This window comes from Spermophilus citellus, assembly GCF_964194105.1.
Source record: "Spermophilus citellus genome assembly, chromosome: 9".
In the NCBI taxonomy this organism is placed as follows: domain Eukaryota; kingdom Metazoa; phylum Chordata; class Mammalia; order Rodentia; family Sciuridae; genus Spermophilus; species Spermophilus citellus.
Genome location: NC_138191.1, coordinates 115,185,437 through 115,203,029, shown reverse-complemented (window position 1 = coordinate 115,203,029; position 17,593 = coordinate 115,185,437). Strand labels below are relative to the sequence as shown.

Below are 17,593 nucleotides of genomic sequence, written 5' to 3'. Positions count from 1 at the left end.
CAGCCAATCCAAATAAAAACAAGAACTCTGTTATCTGAAAGGTCAGTATGACTTAGGATGTAACAGTAGGAAAAACCCTACCTGAGAGAGATGCCTCATTGACAGGCTGGCTACGTTGGCCTTCAAGCCAATAAGATGCTGAATACAATGTGTCCAGGAATCCTAGAGGCAGAGGTACCCAATCCTTAGACACTGAGGTTCATTTGGTGAGGTCAGGGCATCTTTGGGATTGACATCTAGAGAGGAGAGAGGAACCTGATCATCACAGCGCTCAGGTAGCTTGAGGAAAGAGCTGAGTCAGGGTCAAAGGACAGAAGACAGAGAAGAAAGGGGAACAAGCTGAAAAATGGAGCTGGGTGGATGAGATGTGCAGAGAAATAGAAAAGGAAAGAGGAGGAGCAGAGGGACAGGTAGGGGAAGGCAAGATGAAAAAGAGGTAGAAATAGGGAGCCCCTGCCTGGTGTGCAGGGAGTGAGGTAGGGAGCCAGTGGGACAGGTGGAGACGGCTGTCGGAAGTGAGGAGAGCTGGGATGGAGTAGGAGGAGGGGCAAGTGAAGCAGGAGAACAAGGAGGCAGCTTCTTCATAGTTTCCAGGAGACAGATGGAAGGCTGGCTGCTTGGTTCAGTATTCTACATTCTACTTCCATGACTCAGACTCCATAGTGACCAAGATCAAGAATTCTTAAAGTACGCCATTCAAGATGGCAGCCACTCACAGCATGTGCCTGTGGAGCCCTCTCCATGTGGCTTAAATATAAAATACATCCCAGACTTTGAAGACTTCTATGAAAAAGCAGCAAAATATCTCAATATTTTTTATATTGATTATATCTTGAAATGATGATATTTCGGATATATTAGGTTCCATAAGATGTTATTAATTTCATCTGTTTCTTATTTTTATAAAGTGGCTACCAGAAAAATTTAAATTGCACATGCTGCTTGCCTTTGTGGCTGGCATCATGTTTCCATTCTTAGCACTGTTGTAGGGCATTCGAACTAGAGAAGACCCAAGAACCTCAGTGTATAGATGAGGCCCAGATGGCAGCTCAGCTGCAGTGGTTTGGCCCTAGGGCTGCACTTTCACCACCACTCCACCATGAGGTCCTTGGAAAGCTCCTCTCTGTGATGCCAGTGCCAGTTGTCTGTATCATCCAGTATCCTTTTCCTGTTTGAGTCGGCTCTCACCTCCTGAACATTCTCCTGCATTCATCTAAGACTTCATCTCTGGATGGCAGTCCTCTGCATCCCAACTCTTGCCTCCACCCTGAATGACGTGGCCATCCACAGGAAGGCCACGTGGATGGCCATCTTTGATTTCATTGCTGCCTCCTCACTTCTTAACCACATCCTAGTAATTGAAACCACTACTTCTGATATCATCATTCAACTCATCTAGACACTAATCTCTCTCCTGAGTTCCAGATTTGCCCAACTAATCACTTGGCATCTTCACTGGGGCTTAGCACATTCATGCCAATTTCCTCCTAAGCCCACTCTCCAACTATCCACTTGCTTCTTTTTCATTCCAGCAAAGAGTGCCATCATATATCCAGATGCTCAAGCCAGACATCTAGGAGTCACCCTTGAATCTTCTCTCTCCCATGCCATGTGTGGAGTAAATGTCCCAAAGATCTCTTAACTCCATCCATTTCTCTCCATTCCCATTGCCACTGCCTTCATCCTGGTTGCCATCACCCACCTGATGGACTGCAGTTGCCAAGCTAGTACTTCTACTGCTACTCTTGGCTATCTTCAACCCAAGCTCAAAAACTAGCATGTTCTTTTCTTGAAATGTGTATAAAGTCATGTCACTCAACTTCCCCTTACAGATGCATGAGTTCGCACTTGCCTTCTGTCACATGGTATTTCCCCCACTTGACCATATTTCAGCCATGTTGGTCTCTTTTCAGGTCCTCCAACAGTCTAAGCCCTTCTCAAACTTTACACATGTAGTTCCTGCTATTCAGGATGCTCTTTGCTGCATTCATCACCTGGCTGATTCCTGCTCACCTCTCAGGTCTCAATTTAAGTCACAAAAATGCGGTTCCTGACCCCTACCCTAACCTATGTCACCTTCCCACCCACTGGTTTTCCTCATACCACTCACCACGGGCTGCTATTACATGTTGGTTTTTAGTGTCTGTGTTGGATGCTGCTGGTCTCCCTAAATACTGCAATTTTTGTTTAGGTAACTTGCTCGTCTCATGAAGCTCCTGTGTCTCAGCACTTCCCCTATTCCCAGTTCCAATGCGCCCATTCTTTGTCCAAAGACAATCCCACTTCCCCTACCCGTGCCTTCATTCAGGTACACAATAAGCTAATCAGTGACAATCCCAAGATGGTGTAGATTCATTCAGGAATGGATGACCCAGTTTGTGCCAATGAGATGTGAGGTTGAGTGGCAGGGCTAGAGAATCAGTTTCCTCCTTTAACTACCTTGAGAAAAGTCTGCCTGGAGCCAAAGCCACACATCCAATCCAATAGAGGGAACCCCAAAGGGAGCTGGATCTTCCCATCTGAGGATTGCAAATTCTTTCTTTCTTTTTTTAAAAAACTTGTTGATAGACCTTTATTTATATGTGGTGCTGAGAATCAAACCCAGTGCCTCACACATGCCAGGCAAGTGCCCTACTGCAGAGCCACATAGCCCCAGCCCCATTGCAAATTATTTCAAGGCCAACCAGCACAACTCATGAGACTCTGTCTCAAAAAAATAAAAAGGAACTGGGAATGTAGCTCAGTGATATAGCATCCCTGTTGTAAACTCCCTAGTAATATAAAACAGACAAATGAAATAAATGGAGCTGGAGATACTGGCTAAGCCAATTTCAAAGCCCACTTGGTTGCTAGACTTTGCAAGCAAATACATTTTTTTTTGTTAAGTTAGTTTGAGATGGTTTCCTCTTTGGAGCTGAAAGAAATACAACTAAGGACCTTTGGTCTCTAGTCCCTTCTATTCCTCTCTATCCTTCCCTCCTCTCTTCGTATCCTTTCCTGCCCAGCTTAGGCACCATAATTCAGAATTTCAACCACTCCTACCATTATCTTTGTTTGCCTTAGAGCTGTCTTATATTCCATTTGCTTGGCATATCTCAAATGAAAGAATCCAGTGATGTGCCTCTCTATTGCCTATGTTCATGCTATTGACTTTTTTTCTGGAAGGAAAAAGAAACATTATCAGAAAGACTGGTGCTGTAATAAAGCCATGGTCCATCAGGTCCTATACAATGACCAACAATTCTCTTAGGAGGTTGTTTGTGGCATCAATACGAAGTCAAAATATTTTATAACTGAAATGTCCAACGAAGGGGATTGTGATGCAAATGTATTACCAACAGGTATTGGAAAACTAAGAAGTCAAATAAAATGGTAAAAAGCACATATATACAACTGCATGTAAAAATGCCCACTATAAATTGTTAGCTGAGAAGAGCAATATTACAAAAGTGTGTGGGCCCACAAAAATGCTCTGAAAGGATCTATAGCAATATGTTACCATGGTTACCTCAGGGTTATAGATTATGTTCTGTTGTGATTTTTATATCATGGTCAAAATTAATTTATCATAAAATTTAAAGTTATTTACATTTCTTTTTAAAGAGAGAGTGAGAGAGGGGAGAGAGAGAATTTTTAATATTTATTTTTTAGTTCTTGGTGGACACAACATCTTTGTTTGTATGTAGTGCTGAGGATCGAACCCGGGCCGCACGCATGCCAGGCGAGTGCGCTACCGCTTGAGCCACATCCCCAGCCCAAGTTATTTACATTTCTATGAAATAAAAGCAAGGTGATCACCAGAGGTGATCGAGGGTCCTTATCAGGCTTCTGAAGTTTACCTCCTCTCTTTTTGTTTTTAGAATACATCTCAGTAAAAAATTTGTTGGCAAGGTACTGGGTCAAAATTTATTTGAAATATTATTTGCAAATTTTATATATTGTTGTGTTCTTGTATGCAGTTTTTGGTTGAAGTTTTGTACAACTAATCACTTTGCATCTTCTTATTTTTTATTATTTATTTATTATATGTTTGAATAAGGTTTCCTTTTCCCCCCTCCCCTCTCTGGAATAATTCATATAAGGTAGGGATTACATATTCTTCTCCTGTAAAATAGCATAGACTTTAATAGGTCCATGAAAAATTGCTTAGCATCACTAATCATCAGGGAAATGCAACTTAAACCACAAGGAGATCTATCATCTTGCTCCAGTTAAAATGGCTGTTATCCAAACAAAAGGAAAGTGTTGGTGAGGAGGTGGATAAGGGGGATCTTGTACCCTGTTGGTCGGAATATAATTTAGCAGAGCCATTGTGGAAAAAGTATAGTGGTTCCATGGAAAAATAAAAAATAAGACTACCACATGATCCAGGATCCTACCACTGGGTATACACCCAAAGGAAATGAGGTCAGTATGTCAAAGAAACCTCTGCATTCACAAGCTTATTGCAGCCCTCTTCAAAACAGCCAGGAGAGAACAACCCGCTGTCCACCATCAGAGGAGTGATCCAGGCAATGCGGGAGACACACCTCTTATTCCTTTGCTTTGAGCCATTTTAACTCCCTTGTTTTAGAGATGCCCCTTGTTATAGCAGAGTTGAGTTTTACCTTTTGAGCTGATCTAAAAATCATTTTAGATTTTAGTTACCTAGTTACAGGTAACAATACCATGGCTATGTTGGTTCTTAAATCTGTCACATAATTTTATGTTGTGTTTACTTTGCTCATTTGTCATATTTACTGGTTCTTTCCAAAACGTGATTTTTTGGGGGTACCTTAAAAATACATGTATTTATCAAAACTTGTAATTATATTCTACTGATTACCTTTGTGTTGATATATTTGTATGATGCCCTTTGTCTTTTTTTTCTGCTTATTTTCTTACTGTGTTATTAGTTTGAGATTAGATGTTCTCCGTGGAGGTTGGGTGGGTGGGAGGGAGTCCTGTGCACATGGGCTTCGTTCCCTAGAGGACTTTTGGCAATGTCTGGAAACATCTGGTACAATCCAGAGAGGGGGGTCCTCAGTGGGCAAAGGCCAGTGATGCTGCTAGTAGCCTGTGACGCACAGGACAGCCCAGCCCTCAACTACAACACAACGTTATCTGGCCTAACATGTCAATTATGCCAAGTCCTTTAAATATCTTTTGACTCCTACCTATTATCTATGTGGCAACTGATGGTAACATTCACTTTATTTACCCTTTCTCTCTCCCTTCTCTTTCCATTAAAAAATCATGGTATTTCTACTTTGTTGGAATCTATGTCATTAAAATACTGTTTTTCTGCCGCCATCTTCACTTTAGATTTCAATATATTCAATTCTTGCTGAAATTCCCCAATTATCCCATAGTAGATTCTCTGGGAAGGGCTGCTGAAGAAAAGAGCCCTGAGCTCTTGGATTATTTAATGCTGTGTTTTCTTAGTTTTGGTGATTAAAAATCACTGCACATGAAATCCTTGGCTCGTTCTTTCTTTCCTTCCATTTGCTTTATTTAAGAAGAAATCCGATGACAACCTGGTTTTCTGCCCTTTACAAGTGACTTCTTTTTAAATCTTGAGGCCCAGAGTTTTATGGGATATGACCATTCCAGGGTAATTGCTCCAGCAACATGGGGGTCTTCTAGTCTATAGGTCAAGCTTTTCTTTTAATTCTAGAAAGTTTTCTTGGAGCACATCTAAAACATGAATGCTGTGCTCCCCCCCCTTTTTTAGCTTCCTTCTTTAGGGGCTCCTCTTGTGCATACATTGGTCTGCTTTCTTGCATTTCACTTTTAACATCCTTTTTACTTTTTCAAATAATTTTTATTTTCTTTAATGTTTTAATTTTCTTCCTAGCTGATCTTTCTTTACTATGCTTTCTTTCTGTATCTTGGACACTTTGTAAATCTGGTCTTAATTTCTAAAACATGTTTGTCCTGTTTTTGATAAGCTCTTACTTCACTTTTTGTTGTGTGTCCATTTATATTCTGAGTTTTTAAACTTCTGATTTGTGTTATGCTTTAATATTTCAATTGCTTATTTAATTGAATTCAATTAATATTGGGACACTTAAGATCTATTCCTTCCCTTTATTTTGGGGAGAATATTTTAATTAGTTAAAATGTTCAGCTACTCATTTTCTGTCTGATTCTTATAGAAACTTTGAAGATATGTGAATGTTCTACTCTCTTCATGAAAAAGTGTGTAGGATTTTCATAGACCAGCAATAATGGCTGATTCTATTAGAGGGATGGGATGGCTTTGGTTGCTCTTTTTTTTTTTTTTTTTTTGGTACTGGGTATTAAACCCACTTAACCACACCCCTAGTCGTTTTTATTTTAAATTTTGAGACAGGATCTCGCTAAGTTGCTTAGGGCCTTGCTAAGTGTCTAAGGCTGGCCTCAAACTTGTGATCCTCCTGCCTCATCCTCCCAAGTTGCTGAGATTACAGGTGTGTGCCACCTTGCCTTTTGGATACTCTTTTGATGTGTTGGTCAAGAGAACTCTCTTCTCTTTGTATAAAGGTTCTGTGCAGATGGTATAGCTCGTCTCCCAGGCATTGTGATTTGAACTTGTCCCCTCTTTCTGTGCCCTTTTGCTTATGAAAATTTGCCCTGGACTGATTTCTGGAGGTGTTCAGAATGTTCTGGTAAGTCTTTATATGGCTGTGGTGAATTAATATTTTGGACTTAGACTTGATATCGACTGCCTGATTCTCCAACCTCTAATCCAAAAGGAACATGTTTTACATCAGTTTGGTTCCTGACCCTGAACCCTGACAAGCTACCTTAGGTCTCCAGGGGAGGGCTAGAGATAAATGCCAGACATTATTCCTCAGATGAAATGCCTTTACTGAAACTGGGAAAGTTGGTCTAAATCGAGTCATTGAGGGGACAAGTGGGCAGGGGTTTGGACCTGAATTACAGTGCAAAGGAGAAGGTAGTGGAAGCCAGAAAACTGAAGATCATCTGCGCAAACTCTCCACATAAAATGACAACTCTCAACATGCCCAGGGAAGTCCTGGCCAGGCCTCCTTTCCCTCCTCTGTTCCTTTGATGACGTCTTGCCTGGAAGATCCTCCGTGGGTGGGTCTTTCTTTACTATAGATTGTTCTGCCTCTGCAGATGGCAATCCTTCTATCCTGACCTCCACAGTCCTGCTAAACCTTATCCCTTCAACTCGTTGTCCCCAGTTTCTTGTTCTGAGCTGACCTGGGCTTCACTATTAAATTAAAACTTTTTTTTTTTCATTGTGGTAACATACACATAAAATTCATCATCTGGATGATTTAAAGTGTATAGCTCAGTAGTGTCTGGTGAATTTGCATTATCATGCAACCAATCCCTGGAAGTTCTCATCTTATAAAACTGAAATTCTATACCTATTAAATAGTAAGTCCCTGTCCCCTCACCCCCCAGCCCCTGGCAACCACATTCAAACATCTCTATGAATTTCACTACCCTAGGGGACTCATATAACTGGAATAGCTCAGTATATGTTTTTTGTGACTGTTTTATTTTACTTAACACAATATCCTCAGGGTTTATTAGTGCTGCAGCACATGTTAGAATTCCTTCCCTTTTTTCCTTCTTATTTTTACTTTATTTATTCATTTAATTTTTGAGTTACTGGGGATTGAACCGAGAGACACTTTACCGCTGAGCTATCCCCAACCCTTTATATTTTTATTTTGAAACGGGGTCTCACTAAGTTGCTGAACTTGCCATCCTCCTGTCTCAGCCTCTGGAATCACTGGGATGACAGGTGTGTGCCACCACACTTGGTAGAGTTATCTCTCTTTTTCAGCCTGAGTAATATCCTTTTTGATATGTGCACACATTCATTTTGTTTCTCCATCCTTCTGCTGATGGACATCTGGGTTGCTTCCGTCTTTGAGGTATTGCAAATAATACTACTGTGAACGTTGGCATGCAGATATCTCTTTGTGATCTCACTTTCTTTTGGGAATATACCTAGAAGTGGGATTACTGGATCATATGGTAATTATGTTTTTAATTTTTTGAGGGGCCGTCATATTGTTTTCCACAGTGTTTGTGTCATTTTATGTTTCTATCAGCGGAGCACAACTGTTCCAATTTTCTCACATCGTTGCCCACACCTGTTTTCTTTTTCTTTTCAAATGGCCATCCTGGCAGGAGTGGGTGTGAGGTTATGATTTTGACTTGTACTTCTCAGTGGTTAATGATGCTGAGCATCTTTTCCTGTCCTTCTTGGCCATTTCTATGTTTTCTTTGGAGACATGACCAAGACTTTCGTAGGAGTTCCTTATATATTCTCCATACTTTCTATCTTTATACATTCTGGATATTAATACTTTATCATATATATGATTAGAAATGTTTTCACCCATTTTATAGGTTGCCTTTTACTCTATGGACTTTGTTGTTTAGTGCTCACAAGTTTTACATTTTGATATAATGCACCTTCTTTTTTATGTATATATATTTTAGTTGTATATGAACACAGTAGCTTTATTTTTGTTTATTTATTTTTATGTGGTGCTGAGGATCGAACTCAGTACCTCCCACATGTGAGGCAAGCAATCTACCACTGACCCAGCCCTTATTTTTTCTCTTTGTTGCCTATACTTTTGGTGTCATAAAGCTTCCCCCTATGTTTTCTTATGTTTTATAGTTTTAGATCTTTGATCCATTTGGATATATGAAATTCTATATATGTCATTTTTTGCTGGGTGTTTCCAAACACAGCAGTGGCCAAATAATGCAATTAAGAAGGTATTTCCACATCTCGACTCTTGGATCTTTGCCTAAAACATGTCTTTCCTCCTCTTGCCCAACAAATTCTTGTCCTCTAGCCATGAAAGAGGCCATAAAAATGTAAGAAAACCAATGCAAAAATTTATATTTTATTTGAATTCAAAAAATTTAAAATTGCTTTCAAATTCAGTAAAGTACCATAATGCAGGACCCCAGGGGGAAGCCTCATATACAGAGACAGATAAATTAAATGTGTATACTGCAGACAAGCCAAGAAGGTGTGTAGATTACATATTTACAGCACTTGATGATTTCTGAAAACCATATTTATACATTTTATTACATTTACAAAAAAGGCTTCCACTACCATTTACCTACAATAATGAAAAAAAATTTACACCTTTTTTTTTTCTGTCTTTTTTGGTACTGTACAAACTTTGTATAATAAAAATATATCTCTGTACAAAAGATTTTTTTTGTTTTTGTTTTACTTTTTTTTTTTTTTTTCCTCATGGGATGGCGGTGGTGGGTGTATGTTGTGAATGGTGGGCCCAGGGCTTCATCTGCCCTGTTCCCTTCCAGGCCTCTGGAGGTGGAGAGAAAATGCCAGAGGTGGTACAGGGTGGTGCAAAGCAGAGTGCTGGGTGCCCACCAGCCTGTGCTCCTCAGGCATCTCCTAGGACTTTACAAGGAGACACAGGGGAGGGAATGGAGCCAGCGCTGGAGGAGGAGTCCAGTGGGTGGCAGAATATAAGTAGGGGAAGGAGCATCGAGAACTTCCTGCACTTGTTTTCTGGGACTGAAAGAAATGAGGGTGTGAGGGTGTTGTCTGGATGGGTCCTTCCCCACCAAGCCCCAGGATGCCAGGTCTCAGGGTGGTTGTGGGCAGGAGTGGGCTCCTGCCATTGCCGGTCTCCATTCTATCTGCTGGAAATTGACACCTCTCACTTTAGTTCATCTTGACATCAATCGGTCAGATCTTTTAATTGTTGCAACTCAGAACTGGTTTAAAAACCAGGTGGCCCTCTCCCCCTACTCCCACTCATTTCTATTTGCTATTTCAATACGCTATACCAATATCCAAGGCTGGCATGTCACACATGCACAGGGGAGTGAGCCCATGGGGACCTTCCCAAGGACAGAGAAAGTGGCTCTAAATGTCTGACTTTGTTTTCTAAACTCATGAGCTTCCCAGCAATACACATGAAATTCATTAACGACCCAAGCACAATGAAACTATCAAAATAAGTCAAACCCACTGAAAGGAGCTGGAGAGAGTGTGACTTTCATTCATTTCATTATTATTTTTGATTCAGAGCTGCTAGGTCCCTTTGTTTGCTGTGGTCAGGGGCTTCTGGGGCCAGCAACATCTCCAGCACACTGGAGATAATAGGTCGCTGTCCTGATGCTGCCCAGGCAGAGAGAGCAGAAACAAAATTAGACACAGGTGCCCCCTGCCTGGTCTGCCAGACCTGGCCACAGTGCTTTAGTCGAGATTCACCTACACCTCCTTTCTTTGGTGTCCCTTTTAAACCTGGGTTTCTGGCAGCAAGTAGAGTGAACTTTGGGGTCAGATTCATTAATTTGCATCCTGACTCTACTCTTATTCAATCTGTTGCTCATGTCTCTTTACCTTCCCAGGAGTCTGTTTTCTCATCTATAAAATGGGAGTAATATATCCTCTTTTGGTAGTGTGTACAAACTAGAAATAACACACAAAGAGTGTTAGGCACAGAGAGAAACCCAGTGTGTGGTGGCCATCATTTTTCTGAGTGCCGGGGCAGGTTTGCTCTCCTGTCATCTACAGCACCTCCCTGCTGCCTCCAGACCTGCCACTCATCTGGGTCATACATGTGTGTTCTTTTTTCTTGGTCAGTTGACAGCCAGATGTTCCCTGCCAGAATCCTGCCCTGTTCTCTCTGGCTTGCCATTTTTTTCAGGGGCTACCCAGGAGCCAAATGACTTTTAAGTCACTGGGTTTAGAACTCAGTGCAATTATGTTTGAAACAAATTAAAAAAAAATGATTACCAAACTATTTTTGAAGATTTCCCCCCTGCCCTCAGGGCAATCCTGTCATTGTGCAGATGGGATCATCCATCTGCAGATGGCTGGTATCTATCTGCACACTGACTCCTTGATGTGTCCCACCAATGCATTCGCTGTGTCCTCACACATGGGACAGGGGGAAGGCATGTTGGTTTGAGAGCTGACTATACCTCTCCCTATTCATTTCTTTTCTGTTTGTGGGGAGCATCTTTGACAAGGGGCATCTTTGACACACACACACTTCTCTTTTTTAAGCCTTTGTGGTCTCTTCCATGGGTTGCAGATGAAGGAGAGGTGTGTGTGTGTGTGTGTGTGTGTGTGTGTGCGTGCGTGTGCGTGTGCTCAGGCCTGTGCACACGCCTGTACACACATGCACATCCACAAGCTGCTTGGCCACTTTCAATCCACAAATTTCCTTCCTCTGTCTGAAGCCCCTCTTCCTTTACTGCCCCAAGCCAGGGCATCGCAGGAGTCCTCTCCAGGGTGGCAGGCGCAGATGGTGTCAGGGTGTGGGCTGGAGTCCCAGCAGTGGCAGAGACAGGCGTAGAGACAGACGAAGACGGGCACCAGGCGCTGTGCTCAGGGGCGCTCCTTCCTGCCCCTTGGGGAGCTGGGAACAAACAAGCCACAGCAGAGGTGGCAGAAGAGGAGAAGGGGTGGCAGCAGGTGGAAGGAAGCAGGAGAAGAGAGGCAAAACCAGGAAGGAATACAGGGGAGAGAATGAAAGACAATTCGTCAGCTCCACCTTTTCCTTTGATTTTTTTTAACCTTCCTAAACTGAGGGTGAGGTGAAGGCAGGAGGTAGGTAGATACAACAGAATATAGTGTTTTGCATCTGTGGTCTTTTTCCCCTTGTAGGCCAACGTATTGAGCTGGAGACTGGATTTTGACCCCACCACTTCTCAGCTGCATGAGCTAGGTCAAGTTTGTTGATTTCTGAGCACCTGTTTTCAGCTTTCTCCTCTGCAACGAGGATTCCAATAGCACCTATCTCACATGAGGTGTGGGGATTCAATTAGATCCACCAAGTCCCCAGCTCGGCGCCGACACACAGATGCACAGCTGCGCTCAGGGCGCCGCCCTCTCCTCCCCTTGCTCCCGGGTGCAGTGGGTCTCCGGGCGAGCCCGCGCCTGCGCAGAAGCGAGCCCGCGCCCCGCCCAGTCCTCCGGCCTCCCCCGCCCAGCTCACCAGTTGCTGGAGGCGGGGCTCTCGGTGGCGGAGCGGCGGCAGCCAGGCCTGGGGGCTATACCGCGGTACACACTGTGCTGACTGTGAACTCCGCCTCGCTGGCCATGATGTCTGTGGGCTGGATGTTGCGGTCGTACATGGGGTTCTCAAATGTGGCCCGAACATTTGTGTTCTCGTGGCCGGCGTAGCCATTGAACGGCACTTTGGGTCTTCTCCTGGGGATGAGAGTGACCTTGACATAGAGAGGGAGGGAGGTGTGGAGAGACTCGGGTCCGAGGGGAGGAGGGAAGGGGACAGGTGGGCAGTGGAGGCCAGGAGCGCGCTCTTCCTCTCCGAAGTTACAGCCCGGGCCAGGAAGGCTGGAGGGCTGGGGAGGGGTGGGGTCGGGACGGGGCGGCACCCTCTGGTCCCCGCTCTCGCTCCTGTCCCCTTCCTCCACGGTACCTGTGCTTGTAGAGATAGAGCACGAAGCCTGCGATGATGAGGGCGATGAAAGGCACCAGGATGGCGGCCGCCACCGAACTGCTGTTGGAAGCAAAGTGGCGGCCGATGGATTCGGGGTCTGACTCCAACAGCCGGAGGTCTGCAAAGTCCCAAAACATAACACTCAAGTCACAGAGACACAGCCCCAGGTGGAAGGTCCCACTGCACACCATCGGGAAGTGGCACCTAGTCCAGGCGTCTGCCTTCCCCAGCTCAGATGGGATTCCCCTGAGAAGAGCCCAGATGATGTCCTGGGGACAGTGTCCATCCAGGGGAAGCCATTCCACATAGGACTCAGCCATGTTCCCAGATAAGACCTTAAAAGGATGCAGCCCTTTGAAAGTTTCTATATACTTCCTTTGGCCTTAGAAGCCTTTTATCAGAAGCCAAAACCCAGCACAGGTGAGGTAGAACAGCTCTGGTTGATGTGGGGAGGGGCTGAGGCTCCCTCTTCTGGGGGACACCTCTCCCCACCTCAGGCTGGAAGGGCCCAGATGACCACAAGCCGACTCTGGTCCTTGCCCACCTAACTGAGGAGGCTAGAACTCTAAAAGAGAGTACAGGGATAGAGGGTCCATTGTGGAGCCCAAACAAGAGCCCCAGTTTTCTGAGGTCTTCCCAGTGGACTCAACTGTGGGGGCTGGGGAACTCTGCAAGGTTTGAGGGCTGCTGCATGGAAGAGGGTGGTCTTATTCCATGCAGTCCATGATGGCAGAACTCAAACAACTCTGGAGAGGGGCAGCAAACAGGGGGACTACAGGGAAGCAGATTTCTGCTTATAATAGAAATTTCTGGAGGTCAGAGCTATGGGAAAATGTAATGGATCGCCTTGGCAGGCAGGGGACCCTGGGGCCCAGTGCCTGGGGAGTGGGGCTGACTCTGGAGCACCCATGACCCCCACCCCATTCCGCCTCCACTGCTCCTGAGAAGCCAGGGCCCCTCTCTGCGATAGTCTGAGGCCAGGTGCCCTGAGGCTCTGGGTCAGGGCCGTCCCTGAAGTGAGGAGGCTGGACTAGGATGACATGAGGTGCTGGGGAGGAGCAAAGGGCCACCTCCTTGTGCTCAGCTTTCTCATCTGAAATGAGGACAATGCCAACCAGGATGACTTGCTCTTTTGTGGCAGCAGTGATGATGCCTGAGGCTCTTGGTGGCCCTGCAGTCGGGACTCTGAACTCAAGGGCTGAGCGAGGAACTGTGTGGCAGAAGTCAACTGCCAGGCATCGGTGTTTGGAGAGTTGTGACATAGCTTTTGTCAGGATCTCAGAGGTGTCCTGGATCCAAAAGAGGCTAAGAACCTTGTCTCAGATGTTGAACTTCACCAGTCCTCTCCTCTATTCCAGAACACAGTTTCCCTCCCACCCCACGAGCCCACACTTCCAGGGGACAATTGCTAGTTACCAAGTCTTTGAAAGCCAAATTGGCCAAAGCCTTGACCCTTGACGGAGCCTTGGTAGATGAAGGTACCTCCTGCAGATTCCGAGGAGACCTGCAATGGTGGGGGGCAGAGAGAGCAAGATGCAAGGCATGCTAGAAGGATCTAGAACTCCTGCTGGCCACACCAGGTCAGGCCAGAGATATGGTCATAGGTTCTTGCTGGTGTCCTCTACCAACCTGCTGCTCAAAGCACAGACATGACTCTGCCTACACCAAGGCACTGATGTGTGTGTGTGTGTGTGTGCGGGGGGCGGGCATGTACTTGGTATGATGTAGGAAGAACATTCTGTTTTCTATTGTTCAGATCACTGAGGTCTGGGCCTCAGTTTCTCATTTGTAAAATGGGAATAACAGTATGTTATAGGGTTACTGGGAGGATTAAATGAATTGGAATTAAAGCACTAGGACATTTATAGGTCTTAGATACATAGGAGCTATTATTACTGTGATGGAAACCAATTTTTGGAGCTTCATGGAACAAACATGATTAAAATATCCCTAGCAGATTAATGTGCTTTGGAGAGTTGAACATAGTTTCAATAGCTGTTAGTTTTAGGTGGGTAGTAGAGGCCATAAATCCTTCCTGCTCCCTCTCTCTCTGCCTCCATGATGCTCAAACAGGTGGCCGGTGACCTCAGCAGCTAAAGTGGGCTTTGAGGATGCTCAGCTGCTGGTGTACCTCCCAACCCTTGCTCCATCCCCAGGGCACACCCTCTGTCTAATGCACTCTAGGCTGATCTACCCTGCTATCCCCTTAAACACGCCCTGGCTGGCCTAGGCTGTAGCTGCTCCTGGTCCTGAATCTCTCTTCTCTTGCACAGGGACTGACTTCCACCTGGAGGAGTCCCTAGCATGTAATGCTCTCCCAAAGGAGAATGCAAGGAAGTTTAACCTTTCCTACGTGTGCTGGTTTCTCAAGCTCTGCTAAAAATCACAGTCCACATCTTGCAAGTACATGTTCAAGGTCACTTGCCACTTACCACCTTCTTCCTGTTCTCATGCACCAAACTATGACCTTCAACTTGTTTATACCCATGGCCTCTAACCCTGCTCTAAAAGCAGAACTTCCTCATCTCTCTCAGATATGGTGACCCTTTGGCCCTTTAAATTTTTTCCCTTTTCCACTTTATTAGGTCTCCCTTGCTCCCAGTCCTGGCCCCACAGAGAACCTCCAAGTTTCCATGTTGATCCCTGGAGTTTCCATAACTCTCTGTCCTCCTCCTCCTCCCTGGGAATTGGGAATGGGGTGGGGTATGCGGAGATCAATTTGCTGAACTTACATGCCCATCTAAAGCCCAGTGGTCATCTTTGAACTTATTCACAAAGATCTCCACAGGTCCTGTAATCTGATAGACTTGCAGCAGGAGATGGAAATCTTCTTTCTTGTAATATCCTGGGAAAAGAAAGTTTGGAGAGTGGGTGGTATACTTGAAAGAAGTATGAAAATCTCAAAATCTAAATTTGCAGGTAAATGGGTGTGAAGGTTTAAGTGGAATTTCACATGTATCCATCGATGGAAACATTCTCTGCACGCCTGTGAGGAGGTGAGTATACTGTCACATGTTAGTATGGGCTGAGTGTGAGTACATGCAAGTGTGTGCAACTATGTGTTAGTAACTAGACTACTGGGTGGAGACTGATCCTGTTTATACATGCACACATGAGAATGTGAATTTTTGCATTTTGGTCTGCCATTAATACATATATATGCTTAGAGTTCAGTGGGTGCAGGAAGACCTGAGGGCATGCACGTGGGGTAAATGAATGTGTTTAAGACTGTATTGGAACAAATCAATAGATGTGGCTGTGTGTATGTGTGACTATGAACACATGGGGTCGTGTATCAGCATGCTCATTTACTTGTGCATTCATCAGTCTATCATCTATCGAAGAAACACTCGCTTTCTAAGATTTTTAGTTTTTCTGGTTATACAAACATTGAAGATTGAGGAGATTTTTTTAAAAAAATGCAGAGGTACATGAAGGAAAAAAAATATTCCCTCCTGATCTCATGACTAAGCAATAACCAATGTTAACATTTCATTGTAAATGATACCAATTTTCTTTATTACAAATACATTTTTTCATTTCAAAAACTGGAGTCAGATTTTGAACGCATTATAATGGGTGCAAATCCCTCTGAGGTTGACATGGTATTTTATCTAGCAGATATGACATAATTATAACACATATTTTATTTTTTGGAAAATTTCTATTTTTAGCTTTTTGTAGAAAAGAACCCTCTAAAGAGAATATCCTTTATTAATAAGTGTTGGACTCTGTCCATATCAATTTCTATGATAAAAACTGTTAGAAATGTAATTGATGAGTCCCGTCACCTTCAAGGACCTTGATGTGAATTGCCCAACTCACTTCTAGACTCTACATATTTTCCTTGGGTCTTCTTGCTAGACCTGACCTGCGCTGAGCTTTATCACTTTAAAAGCTCTGAGCTAATGGGGTCAGTGGAAAACCACACTTTGTGTTCATTTTTTCAATGACTGCCGAAAGATACATTTTCTTTGATTGATTGCTGTATACTTGGGCTTCTGAGAATTCTCAGCCCCATTTTTTGGTTTGGTTTTAGGGATAGAAGGATAGAACTCTCTCTTCTAAGAGTTCTTTACACACTGAAGTATTAATGTTGGTCATCTAACCTTTTCATTAGTGTGTGGTCAAGATGAACAGACATCCCCTCTTTCCCTGACCACCAGGCACAAGCACGAGCCTCCTGTGCGATGCGAGATAGGAGGCTTCCTGGTGAAGGTGGGAGCCCACCCACCACCTTCCCACCCGCCCTGCTTTGTGGACATGGTCTCCTCCTTACCAGCCAAGTGCAGCTCCACACCACTGTGGTCAATCATGGTGGCGTTGACTTTGCTATTGGCAGCCTGGAAGCCGGTCACTCTGAGCATGGCTGGCTGCTTCTTCCCCTGGTACTCATAGGCCCCTTTCCATAGGGAATTCTTGGCAAAAACATCCCCAGGAACTAGAGGAATTGAGAAACAGGCGTGAGAAGGATTTGTGTGGGGGGGCATAAATGGGGGCCAGCTGAGGAGTGATCCCAGCTCACTCAAGGAAGCTGTTTCTTCCCCCAATGTCTAACACGTGGGAAAGGTGGTCGAGTGCTCTGGCTCTCTTGTGATCATCCTGAGTCTCAGAGTGGATGGGTGGAGGGAGTTGAAACAGTACATCAAAGAGATGTCTGTACTTCCATGTTAATTGAAGCACTATTCATATGCGTCAAATTATGGGAACAACCAAAGTGTCTCATTAATGCATCAGCAGGTAAAGCAAATGTGGTAAACATATGCATTCAGCCTTGAAAAAGAAGGAAATCCTTTCATTTGGGACAACATGGATGAACTTGGAGGATATTATGCTAAGTGAAATAAGCCAGGGACAGAAAGAACAAATGCTGCATGATTTCACTTAGATGAGTGTGCTAAAAACTGAACTCAAGAAAAGCAGACAGCAGAATGGTGGTTACCAGGGGCTGGGAGGGAGAGGCAAGATGGTCAAAGGGTATAAGGTTTCATCTGGACAGGAGGAATTACGTTCTAGTGATACATTTCACAGCACAGTGACCACAGTTAATAATTATGTATTGAATATTTCAAAACTGCTGAAGGAGCAGGTTTTAGATGTGCTCACCACAAAAACACAAAAACCACAACTTCCCATTGTACCCCATAAATATATACATTTATTATTTGTCGATT

At 44.2% G+C, this 17,593-nt stretch overlaps 1 protein-coding gene across 1 annotated transcript in view; it reads right to left on the bottom strand.

Moving 5' to 3' along the window:
* Positions 1-12,009: 12,009 nt before the first annotated feature.
* The window catches only part of CSMD2 (CUB and Sushi multiple domains 2), a gene marked incomplete at both ends in the record, with an annotated part of 546,906 nt that continues 541,322 nt past the window's right edge, over positions 12,010-17,593 (bottom strand). The window contains 5 exon segments of the mRNA XM_081308594.1: positions 12,010-12,169; positions 12,399-12,537; positions 13,836-13,923; positions 15,152-15,264; positions 16,699-16,860. Of these exon segments, the coding sequence (XP_081164720.1) occupies positions 12,010-12,169; positions 12,399-12,537; positions 13,836-13,923; positions 15,152-15,264; positions 16,699-16,860 (662 nt within the window).